Here is a 24,638-nt window from a genome sequence, read left to right as displayed (position 1 = left end):
ACGTGCCTGCATACAGGTATCTATAGTGGTTTAACCGTGGCATTACAAATGACACAACTACTTGAATTTGCCTCTTTGCATTGGAATCTCTGTTTTAACCGTTACATAATAATTGTAATATCTAAGTAATAGATATATATATATATATATATATATATATATATAAAAATACTTTCATTAATGGATCCTAATTATTGCACAAATAGTATTTGGTGCCAAAATATATCCTTAAAATATTAAATAAATATTTTTTTAGCTAAAATATAGAACATTTATTTACCTGAAAATATTTAAGTTGTATGGTCACAATTATAAATAACCAATACTTGAGGGTTAAATACAAGAAAATCATACTAATGTTGCCTCCCCACCATTCTCCAGAATAAAATGACACTGTAGATGTCATCGAACAATATACATAATAATAATTTATGTATAATATGCTGTAATGTTTACTCAGAATCGCTGCAAATACGTGTATAATGAAGGTGTAACCACGTGACCGCGAGATCAACGCTCGTCAGCTATTTATCAGTGGCTCTGGCTTTAAAAGCGATACATTTCACGATTTACGCCACATTAAGTTCGGCAGAACTGTATTTATTGTTTAAATTTCGTATTAAAACTTACAAAACGGAGGAGCCGCGTTCAGAAATGTAGTCTAATAATAATAATAATAATAATAATAAGAATAAGAATAAGAATAATAATAATAATAAGAGGCTTACGTAGAACATCAGAAATAAATATATAGGCTTTAAAAAGTAAACCATGCTGGAACACGGTCAGAATATGTGTGCTTTTATTTATTTATTTTTACAGAGTAACTGCGACTTTACACGTACTAAAGAAACGCGGCGGAAATGGCGCCTTAACACTATCAGAGTATACAAAATAAACATGTTAAAAATTGTCGCCTTGACGAGGACACACATGACTTTTGGCCCTGTCAGTCTTCCATATTGGACAGGGCTCTACATTTGCGTCTGACGTCATCGACGAGTTCCTGTCGTCGTCGGGTTGTGACGTGCTTAGAGCTCGCCATAATAAAGTTGCAGCACATTGCTCGAGACAGACACGAGTGTCATGAGCTGTGAAGCGACGCGGTTCATGAGGTTATAACGGCCTGTGACGCGTCTCTGCTCCTCGAGCTGTTAGTGATCTCGAGGCGTGTGTTTGTGTGCGCTGAAGGTGAGTGCTCGCGGATTCAGTAGCACACTCTGTGGCACACAGCACTAGGAACACTGTTTACATGCGTGGTGTCATGAGTCTGATTAATGTGAAGTTAGGAAGAGTGTGCTGATGTATACATACATGTACGATAAAAGTACTGCGCGTATTAGCTCTGGAAACAGTCAAAACACTAGTGTACTAACGTTATATGATTATTAGTGTTTCTGTAAGGTTACCGGTTTATCGTCCACACGCTCGCTTTTCATTAGCAGGTGTTTCCGGTGGGTCTTTGACTCTTATAAACCAGAAGTACAAGCACTTCATTCTTGTTCAACTTTAGACACAAAACCACCTAACGTTAATAAAGAGCTTATTAATACATTCAGATATTTATTAAGGTCCATCATCGGTATAGTAAGCTTTCTAAAGCAAAGTAAGACTTCCTGCACTCTGCACTTCATAAGTGATGTTATGATCCTGTCAGGACATACACCATGGCCCTAAAACTGCACGTAGAGAAGCCCTGAGGTGGTGTGTGTGTGTGTGTGTGTGTGTGTGTGTGTGTGTGTGTGTGCGCGCGCTAACATCTACAGGTGCCCAGTGAACTCATGGATATACATCAGTATCACCAAAACAACACTGGACTTTGACTTTAATTTGGAGGAAGCTTTCAAGACTAAAATGATTAAATCTCAATCTCTCCTTAAAAACCATTTCAGAAATAGGTTATCGAGGCCGATTCCTTGTTTTTATATTTGGTAGTTTAGGACACACACACACACACAGTTTGGTTGTGAAAGGGCTTCAACAGCTTGGGATGCCCAGAACGAGGGCCAAACGCTTGGTAAAGTAATGTGCACTGTCTGCTATCACAGGCAGCCATCATGTATGGAGGATAATAAGTGTCTTCTTTTAAGTGGACTTAACTAAACCGTTGAAATGTGTGTGTGCAGGGCCGATGGCGTCCTCCGGCGAGGGAGGTGTGGACGCTAAAGCGGAGCTGAGCGCTCTTCTGGAGCAGTGGGAGAGAGAACAGCAGGGAGGAACGGCCGACCTGCTCAACATACTGACCAAGTGAGTGACCCCGCGCTGACCCCATGACCCCGCGCTGACCCCTGCATCAGTGCAGTGTCACCTGACCTCATCACCCGTAGCTGGACAGCACTGTCACCAGACCTTAAATACATCAATGATAAACCAGGGTTAAATATGAGCACACTGTACAGAGACAGAGGCTGTTCAGTTAGTTTCCTCTGAGGGCCGGAAAAACACATTCAGCTTTAAAATAAATATTATACCAACAATAACATGTTTGAACATTAGTGCTATCAATTGATTAAAAAAAAAATACTTTTTTTAATGTAATTGCCTATTAATATATTTATCATAATTTCATATTAAAACCTCCAAATTTATGAAGAAATAACATAAATATGGTGCGTTTTAAATACGGTTTAATGGAATCTTTTTGCTAAGTAGCCTACTGTTAATGAAGATATATTAAGAGGATATATTAAATTAATTTCCCCTAATTTTTAGCCAGTATTTATAGCCTTTCAACATTACAGTATAATAGAAAGCCATTGTTTTTTTACACTTAATAGGCTCTGAAAAATGACAACTTTAGATTTAAGTGAACTTAAAACAGTCTTCACATAAACTATACATTGTATATGTTAGGGGTGGGTGATATCTCGATATTTAAAATATATCAAGATATTTCTTTAAACACGTTATGGATTTTGACATTTTGCATATATCGATATATTGTTTTATATTTAATTCTGATATTTCATTTCCTGGATTTCTTCTTCGGGGCACATTTGGCCTCTGTAAAACACATTTATAGTCTGTACCTCATATTTTGCTAATGTTTTGTGTCCTTAACTGTGTTAAACATGGTGTCACATGGATGGAAATGATAAGCTGTTTTAAGCTCCATAAATGGCTACACAGTCTTCTGCTGACTGGGTGTTATAAAGGGAATTCTGTTCAGGTTCTGGTGTACGCATGGCTTTATAGATCTGAAAACCTGCATACGGACACAATCTAGCTTGTGTGTGCGCACACATTTAGGATGAAATCTAGGTCGAGTTTTATACATGAGGCCGAAGCTGAAATTCTGCGGTTGGGTTCTTATGCGTGAGAACTGGGGCTCTCCAGCTGTTTCAGTTATTAATTAATTATGTGACAAAATCACAAGTTTTGTTTTTACAATTTGTTCATATTTTACGAATGGGTCATTAAATCATTGTAGTAAGTTTATTTTGTAATAAAAAGAAAACATAGAAAAAGAATAGAGCAAGCTTGTGTTCGAGGCCTTTTTTGCTTTTGTTAATTGTATAATAAATTAATAGGAAAACTAAACATTAGAGAAGCTGGTATTATTATTTTTTCGTTTGTTTGTTTTGAAGAAAACGAGCAGTTAGTAAATTAATAGTGCAAGTCTAAAAGAGGCCAGTTTTATTTTAAGAATAGAATTAAACGAGTGCTAGAGTAATGTATTGTGATGTGCTCTTCTTGTGTGTCAGGTTTAGTCGAGTGCTAACCGTAAAGCCTTCGCCTCTTCTTCCCAGCGCTCCTTCACACTCACACAGAACATGTTTTCAGACGGTGATGATGAATGTGTTAAAGCGTGCCTCTGGAGTGTTGCTGTGCTCATATCCGTGATGTGTTGACCCTCTGCAGGATTTCGGAGCTTGTTGAACGGGAGACGGAGGAGTATCATAAAGCTGATCCTGACCCGTTTGATGACCGTCATCCAGGTGATCCTCCTCGTTCACCTCATTCAGTGTGTCTCACAGATAGAAGAATAATCACTATAACCTCTCGCTTTGCTCTGAAGGGCGGGCGGACCCAGAGTGCATGCTGGGACACCTGCTGAAAATCTTGTTCAAGAATGATGATTTTATGAATGCGGTAAGCTGGATTCATTTTCATCTTGTGTTTGAATTGTGACTGATTCACATTTACTTACTCAGTATGTGTGTTATTCTGTGCTGTCGCAGCTGGTGAACTCGTATGTGATGAGCAGTCGTGAGGCGTCTCTGAACACGGCTGCGTGCAGACTGCTGCTGAACATCATGCCTGGTCTGGAGACGGCCGTGGTCTTTCAGGAGAAGGTGCGCTGAGCCCCTGTGTTCATCTCTACAGGGTCAGATCATGGCTCGTGTGTCCTCACATCTCTGTGTGTGTGTGTGTGTGACAGGAGGGCATCGTGGAGCGCTTGTTTAAATGGGCTCAGGAGGCAGAGCAGCCCCTCCGAATCTACGCCACAGGTCTGCTGGCCGGAGCCATGGAGAACCAGGACATCGCAGCTAACTACCGCGAGGAAAACTCTGTCCTGGTGAGTCCTAATGATCACTAACTTCAAGATGTGGGGGCACAAAATGTACATTTATATCATTTCATATCGTTAATGTCACTCGAAGAGTGCAGTTTCTTTTCTCCAAAAATCTGCATGATTTCAAATGTGTTATTGATTTTATATGGTTTAATAAAACATAAACCAATATTAAGAGATTTATTATAGACCCCATGTTTCCTGTTTTTGCTTTATTTCACCAACACATATAATCCCAAACAAAGGCACTGTTTTGTGTCTCTGGGAAACATGACTGTGTTTCGTTCCTGAATGATTCAACTGTTTAAATGATTCGGTTCAATCCCAATGACTCACTTATTAACAGTGTACGTGTTTTATTTGTATTTGTTCATTCAGTATTTTGAATGCTCTTTCAAAATACACCTACTGTACTAGAAAATTAAAGCACTCCTTATTTTATTTGTATATGTATTTTTGTTCATATTTTTTTGAATAAAGCTTATCTTCTCCCACTTTGACCTAGATGTCTGCCTTTTTAAGTTTTTTTTTTAGGCTTTGTTTTAATAGTAAAACCTTACAGTAATGGTAAACCCACATGACAAAGAATCCTGAAATATCCTGATATTATATTTTTGCCATATTGCTCACTCCTAGTCTTAGCTAAATGAGTGGCATGAACATTTTAATGCTATATATACGCTTAATGATGGTTAATGATGTTAACTGCTTGTTCATTGAGAAGTCGAAATATAAAACATGTTGTCTGTGGAATAAAGTCTTGATGCTTTTACTGTTATTTAGTATTCGTATAATTAAAGGGAAGCTCACAAATCTGTGTGTGTGTGTGTGTGTGTGTGGCAGGTTCCTTTAATGCTGCAGAGACTGCGGGAGCTTCAGGGGAAGCGTCCAGGCACGAGTCTCGCTCTGTTTCCTCTGGACGAGGAGGCCGTGGACGGAGAGTTCACTGCTGAGACTCACGACTCGATGAGAACCGACCCTGACTCTGCAGCGAGGTGCGTGGGGAGAGGGCACGCAGGCATGAAGGGCCTGATGAAGCCTGCCGCAGCCGTCCCGTTAGAGCTGGACGAGACCGACGGCCCGGTGGAGCTCATGAGGAACTGGTGGAAGAAGGAGAACGGTGGTAAAGTGAAGCAGAAGCTGAACTTCTCTGTGCCAGAGCCGGAGCGCAGCTTCAGTGAGCTGTCCAACAGCAGCTGGACCGAGATGAGCCCCTGGGTGATCGGAAACAACTACCACCTGCACCCGCTCACAGCCCAAATAGAGCAGCGCCTCATCCTGCAGTACCTGACCCCGCTGGGAGAGTACCAGGAGGTGAGGACCGAGACCTCGTTTATCATGGTCACAGGAACACATGAAACAATAGGTCTTTTATGTCAAATAAAAGGTTTTAAAGGTATTTGTTTTGGGCACATTACATGTTAAACGGGTCACCCGAAAGCACACCTTCGCTCAGGCGATCAGCTTGTGATCTCAGAACAGCTTCGTTCTCCGTGAATGAGTGCAGACAACTTGTATGTAATAATAAATCTGTGAAATGTGTGTCATCCCAATGTCTTTGTTTTTACACCCGTGTAAATGTCCTGTTTTATTATGTTAAGAACTGACCTTAATGAGCTCAAGGAGTGTAATTTCTCTCTCTCTGTGTTTGTGTTTGTGTGTGTGTGTGTGTGTGTGTGTGTGTGTGTGTGCAGTTGTTGGCTGTCTTCATGCAGCTGGGAGCTTGTGAGCTGCTGATGCACTACATGGACCTGAAACAATCGAACGACGTTCAGCTCACGTTTGAAGCCCTGAAGGTGCCTGAAAGATGTCACACACACACACACACCTGACTTTAACAGTACTGTAGGTCTGTGCGTCTCTGAGACACAGTTCTTCTGGATTGAAGATGATGATGATGATCACATCTCACACACTCTCACTGCATTATTACTATTAATGGACAAATTAATGCATGGAAATACACACTACAGCAAGAGAGAGAAATAACGGACTGAAATACTGAAGATACTAGTGTTCTGATCATTTTGTCCAGCACTGTGTTTAAATCTCCTGACGACACCGTGATTATTTGACACATTTTCTCTCTGTCTTTCAGTATCTTGCGTCCCTCCTCCTTCATAAGAAGTTTGCGGCTGAGTTTGTTGCTCACGGTGGAGTGCCGAAGCTGCTGGAGATCCCGCGCCCCTCCATGGCTGCCACCGGGGTCTCGCTGTGCCTCTATTATCTGGCCTACAACCAGGACGCCATGGAGCGGGTGAGATGCTGTCCTGATGCGGTGAACACCACCAGAGCTCTCCTGTGTCTCACTGCTGTGTGTGTGTGTGTGTGTGTCAGGTGTGCATGCTGCCTCACTCGCTGCTGGCCGAGGTGGTGAGCTACACGCTGTGGCTCCTGGAGTGCTCTCACGCCTCCGGATGCTGTCACGCCACCATGTTCTTCTCCATCTGTTTCTCCTTCAGAGCCGTGCTCGAGCTCTTCGACCAGCAGGACGGCCTGCGCCGCCTCGTCAACCTGGTAGGATGGGGATCACTACACGCTGCAAATTAAGAGCAATCTTCGGCAATTTAACTACATGCACGCTGCAAATACATGCAACACAGACACACTGCAGATAAGACACAGGCCACTTCACAAATGTTTAAGGGAACCACAAAGTGATGAACATGGCTGGACATATTTATCAATGTTTAAACATTAAAAATAATGTTTCCAAACTTTTGGTCTGTACTGTATATATAATTTTTTTTTTTTTTTTTTTCATAGTGAGTAGTATAAGGCTTATGCTTTTCTTGCACTGATTGGATGCAGAGTGTAGTTTGTGTGTTTGTCTGTGTGTAGTCCTCCTCTCAGTGTGTGTGTGTTTGTAGATTAGCACTCTGGAGATCTTGAACCCGGAGGACCAGGGCGCGCTGTTGAGCGACGATGAGATCTTCTCTAGCAGACAGACTGCCAAACACACCTGCATGGCGCTGCGCAGGTATTTTGAGGCTCACCTGGCCATTAAAGTGGAGCAGGTCAAACAGTCTCTGCAGCGAAAAGAGGGAGGAGCGCTGATTCACCCGCAGCCGTATTACAAGGTACATCTGTTTAACACACTACACTGCCTGATCCTTACTACAACAGCCACTTCACTGTGCTACCGGATTATGTTGTGCACGGTTTGTGGTCTGAAATGGACTTTGCAGTCTTCAATGTTGGGGTAACATTACAAGTACCGTATTTTTCGGACTATAAGTCGCACTTTTTTCATAGTTTGGCTGGTCCTGCAACTTATAATTTGACATGAACAGAGAGAAATGAACCAAGAGAAAACATTACCGTCTCCAGCCGTGAGAGGGCGCTCTATGCTGCTGCTGTAGTCTACACTGAAGACAGAGAGCACCCTCTCGTGGCTGGAGACGGTAATGTTTTCTCTTGGTTCTAAATAAATGCGATTTATAGTCCGGTGCAACTTATGTGTTTTTCCTCGTCATTACGTATTTTTGGACTGATGCGACTTATATTCATGTGCGACTTATAGTCAGAAAAATACGGTAATACAAGTTACGTCATCGATTACTTTTTTCAAATAAAAAAAAAACCAATAAAACATTCAGTATTTCTGAAAATGAATAAAAACTGTGCAGTGCAAACTCTAAATATGATGCAAACCTGTAATTAAATTTTAAATAACATAATAAAAAATCCCATTTTATTAACCTGTGTCTTCGCTGCTGACCTCTGATGATACAATGCAATAATACTAATTAGGGTTGGGTATCGTTTGAGTTTTATCCGATACCGGTGCCATTTCTATACTTTTACAATGGTACCGGTTCCTAAACGGTGCCTGAACTGATACTTAAAAAAAGAGCCGCAAAAAACCATTGAAAACATTACAAATATTAAAAATAAATCCATAGCTTTCTCCTTGGATGCTCTCATTTCCCAAGTTGTGCTTCCCTTAATCTAAGGCTAATAAATGTATTTCACAATCTGGGTCATTATTTAATACAAAAGCACACATAATGTTACTACTGTATCTCTATCAATCTCTCTGATATTTAGTTAAGATGAGTGCTGTCTGTCACTGTCTTTAATCAGTTCTGTGAATTACTGTATGCTCATTCTTTATAAAGTAACAACAATGTTGTGTGTAAAGTACAGTCTTAGGCACATTAGTATTTTCACTCCAAAAAAGGATTTTAAGCCAGTTATTTATATCTCTTGCTGTAGTGTGTCAGAAGGAAATATCAGTTTGCCATTAATTTAATTATTAATAATCTAGTGAGATTGTAAATGCACAAGCAGTCTGACAACGGCTTAATGAATGTTTGGAAATGTAAACTGATCATTTCTACTGACACACTACAGCAAAAGATATAAATAACTGGCCGAACACTCTTCTTTTAAGTGAAAATACTTACAGCGAAATGAGGCACCGGAATCTGCGTTCTGATTCGGTTTCGGCACCCAACACTAATACTAATGAACAAAATTTACTTTAGACAATATTTCTTTTTTTTATTGGTGAAGAGTGTTGAACTTCTGTCTCCTGCATCCTTCTCTGTCTGTAATCGAGAATGCACAACTGAAAGGTTTAAGCAAACCTTTTATTGTACAGACACTTACATTTCCTTCAGCCTGAGGCTCATTCATTTCACTTTGGGTGTGAAAGGGCTTTTACATTTCCCAGGAGTATAACTTTTTGTATTAAAACAAACAAGCAAGGCCTGCACTGATGAGAAAAGGTAACGTTAAAGTAACAGTGCATTACTTTCCATAAAAAGTAACTAAGTAAAGCATTTACATTTTAATGAGAGACACAACATTGTAATGCACTACTTTAGAAGTAACTTTCCCCAACACTGGTGGTTACGTACTGTACATCTGTGATGTCCCGTGTTACTTTTCAGAGAATAGGGGAATTTAGGAAAGAAGTTAAACTTGGAAATCTTGTCAGTTTGTGCAAGGCCAAAGTCCTGCTTTGTACACAAACGTGAGGTCTCTGGGAATGCATTCAGATTGTGTGATGTTTTAATTCTCTTTTTGTGTGTGTGTGTGTGTAAATGTTGGTAGGCTTGCTCCTACACCCATGAGCAGGTGGTGGAGATGGTGGAGTTCCTGATTGAGTTTGCTCCAGCACGTCTGTACTGGGAGCCTGCTGAGGTCTTCCACAAACTGTCCTGTGTGCAGCTGCTTCTGCAGCTCATTTCTATCGCCTGCGACTGGAGAACATACTACGGCAGGTGAGGAACCGCTACGAGTGGTGTGCGAGTTACAGATGTGAATGGAGCCCTGCGAAGTTACTTTGATGCAACAAGTTTTGTTTGTTTTGCTGAAAACCTTGTGACGGTAAAACGAATCTTCCTGTCCTGTCAGGTGCTGTCCTGTGCTCATAGTGCGTGCTCTGTGGCGGTACACACTGAGAGAAAATAATAAGTGCGTCAGATCTGCATCACGTTCAGCAGCGGCAGCTCTTAAAGTAATAGCAGCCCAATAAGCTAATAGCCCAGCTGCTACGACCACTGTTCATCACAGAACAGAAAATAAGTGTAAACAAATAACTTCAAATATACTGTCTCTATTTCTACACTAATTCCAAGATTGAATGTAAAATAAATGCATATTTAAAAATAATAATGTAAGGAGGGAATAATCGCTATTTCAGAAAAAAAAATGTGTTGTTTAATTCATTTCGATTAATCTGATTAAAATGTCTCAAAGGCTTGTTGTTTTCATGCACAGCACTTTTTGTTGGGAACTGTAAATCATTATAGAACTGATTAGGGCTGAAATGATTCCTCGAGTTACTCGATTACAAAAAATGTTCGAGGCAAATTCCTCTGCCTCGAAGCCTCGTTTAATTTATCTTAAATCTCATGTCAGGTTCTTTCACAATGATTTTTTTTTTTTAATGTGACAACGCGTTTACGTCACCCACATAGTGGGGGAAAAAAGCGCTGCGTCCAAAGTCACATACTGTAAGGAGTCAGCAGTGTTTTGATTCGAGGGCGCAGGCAAACGTAAAGAGAACGACGTGGCGTTATAGAGCTGTATACCACAACTAGGGCCCTGTGATTCCCGCGATGCAGAAAACTCGGAGGTAATCACGGAATCCAGTCATAAAAACGGAATTTACAGTTAAACGCGGAATGGCACAGAATTTGCCAAATTTTGAATGAATTAATCCAAAATAGGTCATTGCACTTACATCAAATCACGATACGGACTAATATCTGTAAATATTAAGCAGGAACAGTCTGTTTAAATATGAATCCTGCATGTTCTGCGTGTCTGTGTTAATGAATGGAGCAGAAGCGCGTCTTCATTCATTAAACACACTGAAGCGCGCGTGACGCTCTGGTGATTTCAGCATCTGCTGTCTCACTAAATAAGGTAAGTATTTATTAATCCAGAGTTGGTCAAATCACGGTCATCGAATACGTTTTTAATGGCTTTTCTTAATATATGAAACAAATACTAACTTTGATAAAATTCCCCAAACCACTAAACGTTACATCACATACACAGAACTGTAGAGGTGTGTCAACCCGTAGTAGTAAATCCCATTTGTTTACCAAAAAGTTAAGTTTGCTTAATTTTCAATAATTAAAAGATAAATTAAATGAATTTTCTGCTCAATTGGTAGGGCATTGTGCTATCAAGGTTGGGGGTTCAATTCCCTGGCTACACATGATAGGTAAAAACTGATAGCCTGAATGCACTGTAAGTTGATTTGGATAAACGTGTCTCCTAAATGCATAAATGTAATGTGCATCTCAGAAAATGCTTTATCTAAAACCCCAACTGAATGGCACTTAAATGCACTTAAATCTGTCAACTTTTTTGTCATTGTTCACAGTACAAGTATAGACAGAGAAACAATGGGTAATAATTAAATGTTTATTTTTGATGTATGCATTGCATTCTATGCATTTAAAAAAGATATTTTTTTTCCTAAAAAAAAAAAAAAAAAAAGTTCATTTTAGGAGACCCAGGAGTCTAATTAATATTGCACTTTAAGCAAAAACACATTTTATCCGATTACTCAATTAATCGATGGAATTTTTGGTAGAATACTCGATTACGAAAATATTCGATAGCTACAGCCCTAGAACTGAAAATGTGAAATTCCGGTATATCGCCGGCCCCATGCTGAAGTATTCTTGTGCTTGATTTTGCCCTTTAAAAAAAAAAAAGGAATAATAAAGAAACATTTAAATTGTTACTAAATGCACTCTTTGTTTTCTGGTGAATGTGTGTTTCAGGGCTGACACGGTGAGGTACGCTTTGGATATCCTGAGCATTTTGACAGTCATTCCTAAAACACAGCTGCTGTTGTCGGAGAATGTGGCTGTGCTGGATGAGAATGGCTCCACCATCTCCACTGTTGGTGAGAATTTGCTCTTCTGGTGGTGATGTACTTGGAAAAAACACGTTTAATTAAATTATTATTATTTTTTTTTGTGTGTGAGATGCAGGCCTTATTTTAAGGTTGTATGTAAACCGAAGCACATGTTTGTGTTCTGCAGGTATGAGCATCGTGCTGGTCGTCGCAGAGGGTGAAGTGTTTGTAAATGATGCAGAAATCCAGAAGTCGGCCCTGCAGGTGATCATAAACTGTGTCTGCGCTCCAGACAGACGCCTCTCTAGCATCAGCAAGTTCATCTCGGGCACCCCGCGTCGCCGTCTGCCGCAGACCCACCGCGCCAGCGAGAGCGTCCTGGCCAAGATGTGGAACGTGGTTCAGTCCAACAACGGCATTAAAGTCCTGCTGTCCCTGTTCACCATCAAGATGCCCATCACCGATGCCGATCAGATCCGTGCTCTGGCGTGCAAAGCTTTAGTTGGGTTAGCACGTAGTGCCGCGGTGCGACAGATCATCAGCAAGCTTCCGCTGTTCAGCAGCGGACAGATCCAGCAGCTGATGAAAGAGCCTGTGCTTCAGGACAAGCGCAGCGAGCATGTGCGCTTCTGCAAGTATGCAGCAGAACTCATAGAGCGAGTGTCAGGAAAGCCCTTGTTGATCGGCACAGATGTGTCCCTGGCGCGGCTGCAGCGGGCTAGCGTCGTGGCACAGTCGCGCATTTCGTTTCCAGAGAAGGAGCTTCTGTTGCTTATTCGGAATCATCTTTTATCTAAAGGTCTCACGGACACAGCGTTAGCGCTGACGAAAGAAGCCGAGCTGCCCATGGGGCTGCATGCTCTGGCTCACGCTAGCGTGCCACCGTTCACTCCTGTTACTGTCACGACGCCTCCTTCTCCTGCCGCTGGCATCCCACGGACTCCCCGGCTCACTAACGGAGTCACGGCCCGTCTGGGAGGCCACACCCCCCACGCGCTTCCTCATCACCAGCCCCGCCCCTCCACCTCACAGGCTCCGCCCCCTGCTCCTCCGGCAGTGTCTCACCACAGTAATGGCTCTCCGCTCATCGGACGCATCGTGTTCTCGCGGGAGCGGCCGTCACCCTGTGCAGCTGCGGGAGGGAAGAAGCCTAAAGTACTGAGGCAGAAATCAGATCATGGTGCGTTCAGCCAGAGTCCGGCCATGAAGAAGCAGCTGGACAGACACCTGCCCTCTCCACCTTCTCTAGACAGGTGTGCTTCCCTTCATTCACACTGTCGTTTCATACCCAAGTTTTTAAGCACATGTCAAGTTATGATTGTACAGTGTAACTCTTTGAACTAGAAAGGTCCTTCTAGCCCTCCTGATGTCAGGAATCATTAGATGACACTGTGAAAGTAGGATCGGCACTGTTATTTCTGAGCACTGGAAGCAATGTGTAAAATCTGTCTAACCATGTGTGTCTGCTTGCTTTTGCAGCACTCGCTGCTTTCCATAGTCTTCCAAAGAAATCCCACATTTAAAACATGAAGTTTTTGGGGGACAGTCATATTTTGGCCGTTGAGTTTGGTGTTGATGTATCATACATAGCTGTATGACGTGTTCTTGTTTCCAGTATCATAACGGAGTATTTACGAGAGCAGCACGCCCGCTGCAAGAACCCGGTGACCACCTGTCCTCCCTTCAGCCTCTTCACACCGCACCAGTGCCCAGAGTCCAAGCAGAGGCGCCAGGCTCCCACCAACTTCACTCCTCGCCACACACGCAGGGTCCTCTACCCCAAATACGGCGGGGTTGATGGAGGCTGTTTTGACCGGCATCTCATCTTCAGCAGGTACACTTACCCTGATTTGTGAGGTGTGCTTTGATCAGATAAGAAAATGTCTGATCGTAGAGATGTAACGTTTACTGGTTTGACGATAAATCATGATAAAATTCCCCAAAGTTAGTATTCGTTTCATATGTTAAGAAAAGCCATTAAAAACGTATTTGATTACCATGATTTGAACAACTCTGTATTAATAAATACTATCCAACACAGTTGTAAGTAACAGTCTCACAGACTAGTTTTGTTTTGCATGAAAACATGGCGTAAAGCTGCAAGGTTTTAAAAGATAACCACGCGAACTATACAAATGAATTTATGAATGTTCCTCTGATGGTTCTGACTGTCTTTGGAGAAATAAGATTTGTGGTATTTTGTTTTAATCTTCACTCCCTGTAATAACTAATAAATACGTTTTTTTTTTTTTTTTTTTAAACCATGACACTGCTTTGTGCAGGAGGTTACAGTGTGATTCTGCTGCTCCACCAGCGCCACCTGCTGTTTTGTGTACAGTCTCTGTCTAGACTAAAACTGCTCTGCTGTAAATAGACCAGTTGATTTATAAAAATAAAAATAAAAAATAGTATGGATTGTACACATTGAAACAATTCAGATAAAGTGCATATGGTCATTTACTGATCAATTATCATTTTGACTTGACCCTTTTCTTTATTTAAAGGTTGAAACATGAGGTTTACCGTTTTATCAAACCTGTTCAAAGTTTTATTTGAGCATTTCCTACGTTATTAGATAAACTTCTGACAGTCATGTTGCCATTTAAAATCCAGACATCATCCATATATATATATATATATATATATATATATATAGATTTTCCATCTTATTTGCTGCTTGTTGATTTGACTTTTAAATGTGAAGCTACTGTCAGTACCTTTTGAACATTTCCAGCACATTTTAACAATACTGTGATCATTTTGTTCACTATAACTGAGATTTTCATACCGTTACGTTTCATACTTCTACCATACTCTAGTCAGTAGCCAAGTCCAGCTCTGTACTGTCTGTGTTGTTTATTAACGATGTTGTTATTAATGAGTTAAGTTCTTGTTCACCATCTGGAGTGTCATCATGCTAATCTTCTGCTGTTTGTGACCATGTGTCCAGGTTTCGGCCGATCTCTGTGTTCAGGGAGGCTGAGGAGGATGAGAGCGGCTTCATGTGTTGTGCGTTCTCAGCGCGAGAGCGTTTCCTGATGCTGGGCACGTGTACCGGACAGCTCAAGCTCTACAATGTGTTCAGTGGACAGGAGGAAGCCAGCTACAGCTGCCACAGCTCCGCCATCACACACCTGGAGCCCTCCAGAGTAAACACACACACAGTCATGCATCTCAGGTTCTTGAACTGTCTCGGCCCAGGGCTCTAACACCACAACATGCACATGCAAAAAAAAAGACAATCTATTGCACTCAACATGTTAAATTAACTAGCAACCAACCACTTAAAAACTTTAGTTCATCTAGTGAATAAAATTCAGTCTACTGAGTGAGAGTTAAAAGATCTGTCAGAGCAACCAAAGAGCTATATTTATAAAAAAGTATCCCTTATGAGTTGGTATACAAATTATATGAGAGGAGCTTTCAATCAACGTAACATTACTATGCCCCACCCGTCCCTTGGAAAAAAGTTCAGGCTGAGTTTGTGTTTTAACCTCTGAATATTGTTCAGTGTAAAATTGTTTGTTCAGATGTCTCGGTTTAAAAAGTTGAGAGAACATTTTGATAAGTTTTGAACAAACACTATCAAATATCAAATTAAACTGACTTCTTCTAAAAAGTCTTTGTTCAGGCTGTTTTTTTTAATACATTGGTTGGTAGAACTTTTTGAAAGTTGTATTTTTTTTTTTACAGTGTGCTTTTAAAGTGGGAGGCTATGATGGATACTGTATGAGTTTTGTGGTTTTACAGTTGGCCTGTAATTGCAGTGTATATATTGGTATTGGTGGTTTTCCTCTTTGTAGGATATAGTTCTGGTTGAAAGCTGCTCTGACCCACATCAGCCATTAGTCTCAAAGTTTGCCGTGGTAATTGCTGTGTAAATGCATTTTTAATGGTAGATGGTGATGTATTGTCTGTGTGTCAGGACGGTTCCCTGCTGTTGACTTCAGCTTCCTGGAGTTATCCTTTATCAGCGCTGTGGGGAATGAAGTCCGTGTTCATTATGAAGTGAGTCAGCATGCCCATTAGTGATTAACTAATTGTTAAAAATCGAAATGATGATTTTTCACTTTTTTTGATCCATTGGTCACCCATTTTTGTTTTCTAGGCACTCGTTCCTGGACGATCATTATGTGGAGTTCAGCAAACTCTCTCAGGACAGAGTCATCGGGACAAAAGAACACATCGCACATGCAAGTCTCCTTTTTACCATTACTCTGTTTTGTGTTTGTTTTCCACTGAATGTCTGATTAGAATATAATGTGTATAATAATTCTGTTCCAGCCCGTGAGCAGCTTTGTCTGTGTATTTCTGCAGATATATGACATCCAGTCTGGACAGAAGCTCCTGACCCTCAATAACCCTGACCTAGCCAACAACTACAAGCGCAACTGTGCCACGTTTAACCCCACGGATGACCTGGTCCTGAACGACGGGGTCATGTGGGACGTCCGCACCTCTCAGGCCATCCATAAGTTTGACAAGTTCAACATGAACATCAGCGGTGTCTTCCATCCCAATGGTTTAGAGGTCATCATCAACACCGAGATCGTATCCTTCTCTGCTCCTCAAACCACTGCCTGTGGCTTGTTGTTCTGATTCCTCTGTTTTAGTTAATTTGGTGATTATTAACAATAGTCCGTTATGTATTGTAGAAAGTGGTGCTCTTGTTTTGGAGAAGTGTTAATGCGATGTTTAAAGCGTGAACCTCTTCTTGCTGCATTGTGTGCTTTAACTGGCGCTCCAGTGGGATTTGAGGACGTTTCATCTTCTTCACACAGTACCAGCGCTCGATCAGTGTAGGATTGTCTTCAACAACAATGGAACAGTCATTTATGGAGGTGAGACACACACACACACACACAGTATTCAAATTGTAAATGTAAATGGCGTGCTCTCTTGCTTCAGAAGAAATGTTGAGGTTTTGGATGTCATGGCAGTTAGCTGATGTTCTGGAGTGTGTTGTAGCCATGTTGCAGGCTGATGATGAGGATGATATGATGGAGCAGCAGATGAAGAGTCCGTTCGGCTCGTCCTTCAGGACCTTCGATGCCACCGATTATAAACCCATCGGTATGACTGTCTTTATTCTCTCTTCTCTTCATCTCGGTTCATATATATCGGCTTTTGTAAAAGTTGCAGCGAATGTTTAATATCTCTGTCTGTCATTAATATTTTTGTTGTTAACAATAAGGCAGAGAGATGCATCTTGTAAAGGAATTAGACATTTGTGTTTAAAATGGTTTGATTAGTAGCGCGGTATGTGCTTTGGAAATGATCTAAAATGTTTTTTGTAAAGATTTTAGTAAGATGGTGAAACTGATGGAGATCTTGATGATGGTGTGTTTGCTTTCTCAGCCACCATTGATGTGAAGAGGAACATTTTTGACCTGTGCACAGACACTAAAGACTGCTATCTTGCCGTCATTGAGGCACGGTGCTTTTATTTTGTCTATTTAGTTAACCAGTTATTGTGTTATGCCAGTGATACCTAAACTCTGGGATTTTGTTCTTAAATTATATACTTGTTCAGTTCAACATTTTTAAAATATTGTTTAAATGTCTTTACTGTAATAGAATCGTAGATTTGTAGAGTTTACTTTTATTTGAACACTATCAATCTTCTTGTACACAAACTGTGTGTGTTCTTATGAATGTGTGTAACAGAATCAGGATTCAATAAATATGGACACTGTGTGCCGGCTGTATGAGGTCGGGCGCCAGAGACTTGCTGAGGAGGAAGAGGATGAGGAAGATCAGGTGAGACTGATGCAAACTACATCAAATACGTTTGAACAGTTTCTGTGTAGAAAACTAAATTATGAACTCATTAATTGTGATCTCAAAACTATTTTATCTATTAGCTGTGGAAGCTTTTGACAGTCATTGCTGTCAAGCCTTAATAGTTCACATGTAATACGAGAATCCATTCACCTTTGCTATCAGTGGCTGTTCTGATATAAAAAATAATATATGTTTTAAAGTGTATATATAACTATAAAGCATCACTACAGAAGGCAATACTGTCATTGTTCTCAGTGCACACCTTGAGCTGAGTTCAGTTTAGATTGACCATAAAAAAACGACCTCTTCTGCTTGTGAAATGCACTCAAACGTAAGATCTGAATGTGAGGATGTTGTTGAACATCAGTGGCTTCAGCCGTTACTTCTGATGCTGGGATTGTTCAGAAAGAAGCACATGTGCAGAGCAGCAGGTGCTACACAGTTTTATAGTTTCTCTGGAAATAAGAGGATCATCAGTGAGGCTGCTCACCTTAAACTTGATCATAAGACATTTGTTTAATTCAGGAGGAGGATGATCAGGATGAAGAGGACGACGATGACTCCGATGATGATGACATGGATGACATCGATACCGACCCGCTGCTGGCGGAGCTGGAGAACGAGAATAACGGAGAGGAAGAGGAGGATGGAGAGCAGGATTTCTCTCCGTCTGATGATGAGGAGGTGGCTCGCCTGCTGGATGAAGAGGCAGACGATGATGACGATGATGATGATGACGACGATGACGATGATGATGATGATTCTGATGACAATGAGCGAGATGCAGAGCTTGTTCTAGACAACAGTGAGTGACGCACACATGCTGCTCTCTGCAGAAACACTTGATTTCTCTATCACACACTTAGAGCTTAATGTAAGTTAAATGAAAAGAGAACAAACAATACTGGAGAAAAGTTTCATGCTTTATAAAACAGGAACATTGATCTCTTATTAACAAGTCAGAGTTGCCTTCTCCCTTCTTCAGCTCATGGTGTAGTAAATGACTCCTGTACAAATGTATTTAAATTGTGTATTATTAAGCATTAAGTGTTACAATTATGTATGCATCAATATGGAATTTAGCACCAGTAACTTATCAACAAGTTGGTTTGACCTCAACTAATTAAGCAAGTTACTGGAAATCACTTTTTTTTTCAAATGAACACTAGCTATCACTAATAATATATACAGTACATGGTGAATTATGACGCAAGTATGACATTTGAATTTACATGATTTAAAGTTGCTCTCTCAGGCATGTAGGCCTGGGTATCGATTCACAAGCTCTCAAATCGATTAATATTTAGTTATTATTTGAAAAACATTTACTCACCAAGATTAGGTAAGTCCTACATGGGTTTTTTTTTTTTTTTTTTTTTTTTTTTTTTTTTTTTTTTGAGGAAAATGATTGAATCCACTGTAGATGGCTTCAGCGCGTTCCTGCGCTCTCTGATGGTGCGTCCAGCAATGGGCTAGTTGCGTATCTCCGCCATCTTGGATTTCCGGTCTTGCGAGTGTGTGCGTAGGTATTTCCGGTTGTGCTTAAAGTCAGTGGAGAGAACCAGAGAAGTCCAAATATTACCTTCTATATGTTTACAGGATTTATAATATCACTTAATATGCAAATAAGATATACACTGCTATTATCACTATACTACAAATGTTAACTGAGCCAGTGGATTTGAAACCTGTATGTTTCGGTCCGGTGAATGAATTAAATACACTAATGTTCACTACTGTTCACGAAATGAAAGTTGAACTCATGGTGTGTATACACAGCTATATAATGTATTTTATCTTACCAAATATGTAAATGTACAGTATTGTTCAAAATAATAGCAGTACAATGTGACTAACCAGAATAATCAAGGTTTTTAGTATATTTTTTTATTGCTACGTGGCAAACAAGTTACCAGTAGGTTCAGTAGATTGTCAGAAAACAAACAAGACCCAGCATTCATGATATGCACGCTCTTAAGGCTGTGCAATTGGGCAATTAGTTGAATTAGTTGAAAGGGGTGTGTTCAAAAAAATAGCAGTGTGGCATTCAATCACTGAGGTCATCAATTTTGTGAAGAAACAGGTGTGAATCAGGTGGCCCCTATTTAAGGATGAAGCCAACACTTGTTGAACATGCATTTGAAAGCTGAGGAAAATGGGTCGTTCAAGACATTGTTCAGAAGAACAGCGTACTTTGATTAAAAAGTTGATTAGAGAGGGGAAAACCTATAAAGAGGTGCAAAAAATGATAGGCTGTTCAGCTAAAATGATCTCCAATGCCTTAAAATGGAGAGCAAAACCAGAGAGACGTGGAAGAAAACGGAAGACAACCATCAAAATGGATAGAAGAATAACCAGAATGGCAAAGGCTCAGCCAATGATCACCTCCAGGATGATCAAAGACAGTCTGGAGTTACCTGTAAGTACTGTGACAGTTAGAAGACGTCTGTGTGAAGCTAATCTATTTTCAAGAATCCCCCGCAAAGTCCCTCTGTTAAAAAAAAGGCATGTGCAGAAGAGGTTACAATTTGCCAAAGAACACATCAACTGGCCTAAAGAGAAATGGAGGAACATTTTGTGGACTGATGAGAGTAAAATTGTTCTTTTTGGGTCCAAGGGCCACAGGCAGTTTGTGAGACGACCCCCAAACTCTGAGTTCAAGCCACAGTACACAGTGAAGACAGTGAAGCATGGAGGTGCAAGCATCATGATATGGGCATGTTTCTCCTACTATGGTGTTGGGCCTATTTATCGCATACCAGGGATCATGGATCAGTTTGCATATGTTAAAATACTTGAAGAGGTCATGTTGCCCTATGCTGAAGAGGACATGCCCTTGAAATGGTTGTTTCAACAAGACAATGACCCAAAACACACTAGTAAACGGGCAAAGTCTTGGTTCCAAACCAACAAAATTAATGTTATGGAGTGGCCAGCCCAATCTCCAGACCTTAATCCAATTGAGAACTTGTGGGGTGATATCAAAAATGCTGTTTCTGAAGCAAAACCAAGAAATGTGAATGAATTGTGGAATGTTGTTAAAGAATCATGGAGTGGAATAACAGCTGAGAGGTGCCACAAGTTGGTTGACTCCATGCCACACAGATGTCAAGCAGTTTTAAAAAACTGTGGTCATACAACTAAATATTAGTTTAGTGATTCACAGGATTGCTAAATCCCAGAAAAAAAAAAAATGTTTGTACAAAATAGTTTTGAGTTTGTACAGTCAAAGGTAGACACTGCTATTTTTTTGAACACACCCCTTTCAACTAATTCAACTAATTGCCCAATTGCACAGCCTTAAGAGCGTGCATATCATGAATGCTGGGTCTTGTTTGTTTTCTGACAATCTACTGAACCTACTGGTAACTTGTTTGCCACGTAGCAATAAAAAATATACTAAAAACCTTGATTATTCTGGTTAGTCACATTGTACTGCTATTATTTTGAACAATACTGTACAAATTACTTATTTCTCGAAGATGTTTGCATTGTTATTATTATTTTTTATATTAAATATTTACCTCGTGAGACGTGGGCTGCGATTTATCTTCAGAAGTATCCATTTCTCAATTGTACACATACATCAGTCTGTTTCATCGTTATTTTCACAAGATTATTTTACACAGTAAAAAATACGTGACTAATTTTAATATCTGTTTAATCTGATAATTAATGCAAAACAATAACAATGGCTACTCATAGACAGATAATGATTTATGCTGCAGATCTTTCACAAAACAAATAAACAGATAAAAACACACATGAATGCAAACAGCGATCTTTTATTTAAGGCAAACCTACCATAATTATATTACATTTAATTGTACAGTTAGTTATAAATTATATCAAATAAAGTTAATAAAACACTTTATCAGAAATCTCTGTGCGTCTTGTTTGACAGTCAGAAACATTTATCTTACATAACAGAACAAAACCAGCTCTTCGAAAATGAAAAGTATTGCATATTTGAGAGGTTTGTGTTTGAAAAAAGAAATCCCTGTGGACCTGACCTGACGCTGATCCGCATAATCAACAGAAGAATAACGCAATCTCCGGGTTGTATCTTGATGAATTTCCACACAGAGGTACGCAAAATATAGGGAGGATGTTTCCCCATGTTTTTGATATACCACTATCGGCTGTTAAATTTGAAAATCTTTAATTATATACATCTAGCCAAGTTTCGTATGTAAGTTTCCCTTACAGTCAATGCGAGCGTCGCAAGACCGGAAATAAGTATACACACACTCGCGTCGCTGAAGCTCACCGGCGCCATCTTGTGCACCTAGCCCATATAACCCTCTGGCTCATTATTCGGGGATTCTCATTATAAACAAGGTCAAAACTTTTCCACGCCTCAGACTTTGCTTTAGTTGCTGGTGCTACCAAAACGTAATCGTCAGAGGCAAGCCTCCGTTTCAACTACTCGGCATACATTTTCGCATCTTTCTCGCGCTAATCGAAACACATCACATGACCGCTCATTTACTTCACATACCCGAGCCCGGCCTGAAATGATACAAAAGAACAGTGGACATAAGTTCACAATTGGGTAATTAAGAGCCACAAACCTGTATAATTAAACTCTTATTTTAGGTACACTTGGGCACATTAAAACAGAACCCATCTCTAATTTTCAAAGGCTTACAAGTTTGATGCAAGATGAAAAAAGCTTTGGTTTTGTCCACAACACTATCGTCGTCGTCTTGCTTACGAAATCTAAAATGCTCCCATACCTCTGACTTTTTATGTGAAGGTGGCATCAACGTCGACTTCAGAAAGCATACATTGATGGTCCGCTCTGCAACAAACATGTGAACAAACTATTGCCCAGAATCATTGCACATCGCTGTCTTTATATTCTTTAGTCACACTGCCTGAACATGTGCAATTGTGCTTTTGAAGACTACTGACCACACACACCTGTCCGCGCTGTCGTTGAGTTATGACCGCACCACAGAGATTTCCCTTGAGTTTGAATGACTTCTGTGTGAGCTGTTCTTCATTCATTTTAACACTAGTGACAATGAGCAATAGGCCTGTTTGCAAATGTCGCCGAAATTTCACAAATGACCGAACTTACATCATCCAAACAGAAAAACGTCTCTCTGTTGCTGGTGATTAGTCACATGTGATCTATTGATCAACCGTTATTGTTAACCGCTACAGTGAAGTGACGCTAATCCTGTGAATACATTGGAGAGATTTCTTTCTTCAGAGCAATGTGGCTGAAACACGTGCAGTATCTTTGTTAGATTGTTTTGTTTCAGTTGAGATTATATTCATTCTTTCTTCACTTTTGGCCTCTAGCAGGTGATAACAGTCACAGATTCGGATCCGTTATAAGAGCGGACTCTGATGCTGACAGGTTATACAGTATCCGCAGCTGTTTGCTGTCACCTGTGACCCTTCATGTTTGTTTCATTTATTGCTGCTTTTCTTTCATTTTTCTTAGTTTTTGTTTTTCTGAAACATTGTTCTGTTGTTGTTCCTGTAGCGGACAGCTCCGATAACTCAGACCTGGACGATGACATCATCCTTTCCCTGAACGAGTGATGCTCAGTGAGAAGATCTGAGAGATGATGTCACAGGATGGCAGCAGCGGATGGGTGTCAGGTCGTGTGCCCCTTCCCCGAACGGACCTGCAGGAAAATTGTGAACAAACATAGTTTTATGGAAGGACATTGCATATGAAACAAATGTAATTTGTCTGATGTTTGGTTTTGGTGAAGTTCTCATTTTTAAAGAACTTGTACTGATGGATTTGGAGAGGGTGGTGTCCTTTCAACACTTGGCACATGTGCACCATTAGCGTGTTTTGTGTTGTTTGAGCCCCGCTGTCTAGAGGGTTCTGGGTAGCTCAAATACACTGTTTACATCTGGAGATGCGTGCATGCTCACGACCTTTGACCTGCCCAGCACTCCTCAGGTGATCTCCAGTTTGATTTCATCTGAAAATCTAGTGCTTCTGTGTTTAGTTCATCCGTTTTTGCTTTTGGAATAGTAGTTTTGTTCTGTTTCATTTTACAAGAAATCGCTCCCTTTTGTCGGCTGACTGATTAGATTGAGATGTTGCACCACATTTAATGAGCAATAATTTCCGTTGATACTGAATTCACAGAAAGGACTGAAGGCCTGTGGTACCTCTGACATTATGCTCAGATCTGCAGCAGTGTTGGCTTCTCTCGAAGGAAGTTAACAGTTGCACTTGCAGCTTAAACATTTTTAAGCATCTGTGTACAGCCTCCATTTACTTTACGGTTTAACGTTTTTGTTCATGCCTTTCCAAAGTCAAGATCGAAGGCAACATTGTGTACAAAATGTATTAAAAATATTTTTACAATAAATGTTATAATTAAACCAGAGTAAATAGTTGCTTATGTCTTATTTTTTCTGAGTGACATCCCTTAGATTAACAACGCTATCAAACGGAATCAATCAAATAAATATACATGGCTTGCCACTTCAATAAATCAATTTAAGAAATAAAATGGAGAATGGCATAATCATACAAACACTATATTTCACATAATTTTGATCCAATGTGCCACACATTTAAATTGGGTTCAACCTTAACACAACACTTCTGAATCTCCTTACAAGACCAGAAACTGTGAATAAGATCTCCTTTCTCTGTTTTACATTTACATTACTTGTGCCTCCGCAAATCACATGTCCTTTTCAATATCCGTTAAAAAGCTAATTTACTAAAGGAATATCAGTATCAAACCACACTGTTCTGGACCCTCTATGTACCCAGTCAGAAATGTAACGCAAGTGAACACTTAGCTGATATCTCCGTATATCTGGAAGGTCAAGACCTCCCAATGAAGATTGAGCTGAAAAGTTGAAAGTTTTTAGCCCATATAAAGGAACTAAACCAACCAATCAATTTCTTAATAGTTCCATGTGTAAAATGTATTGGAATCGTTTGAATGGGGTAAAGTAATCTTGGAAGAATATTCATCTTTAGGAGGAGATCCATCCCAACCAAGAAACAGAAAT

The 24,638-nt window shown here is 40.3% G+C and overlaps 1 protein-coding gene across 1 annotated transcript; it reads left to right on the top strand.

Annotated features, from left to right (window-relative positions):
• The first annotated feature begins 1,000 nt into the window (after positions 1-1,000).
• dcaf1 (ddb1 and cul4 associated factor 1) lies at positions 1,001-24,003 on the top strand. Its single transcript, XM_026270704.1, has 25 exons — positions 1,001-1,191; positions 2,127-2,247; positions 3,862-3,938; positions 4,019-4,092; positions 4,182-4,295; positions 4,382-4,519; positions 5,360-5,830; positions 6,211-6,312; positions 6,615-6,773; positions 6,854-7,033; positions 7,387-7,596; positions 9,578-9,747; positions 11,770-11,894; positions 12,034-13,099; positions 13,462-13,680; positions 14,797-14,995; positions 15,772-15,854; positions 15,955-16,039; positions 16,164-16,397; positions 16,594-16,687; positions 16,815-16,919; positions 17,205-17,278; positions 17,514-17,606; positions 18,156-18,435; positions 23,131-24,003. Exons 2-25 carry the CDS (start codon positions 2,132-2,134, stop codon positions 23,187-23,189), a joined length of 4,527 nt encoding a protein of 1,508 aa, XP_026126489.1. The 5' UTR covers positions 1,001-1,191; positions 2,127-2,131; the 3' UTR covers positions 23,190-24,003.
• The last annotated feature ends 635 nt before the right edge of the window (positions 24,004-24,638 follow it).

This window comes from Carassius auratus, chromosome 8, assembly GCF_003368295.1.
Source record: "Carassius auratus strain Wakin chromosome 8, ASM336829v1, whole genome shotgun sequence".
Classification (NCBI taxonomy): Eukaryota; Metazoa; Chordata; class Actinopteri; order Cypriniformes; family Cyprinidae; genus Carassius; species Carassius auratus.
The sequence above is the reverse complement of the archived record's forward strand: the minus strand, read 5'-3'. Positions and strand labels throughout refer to the sequence as shown.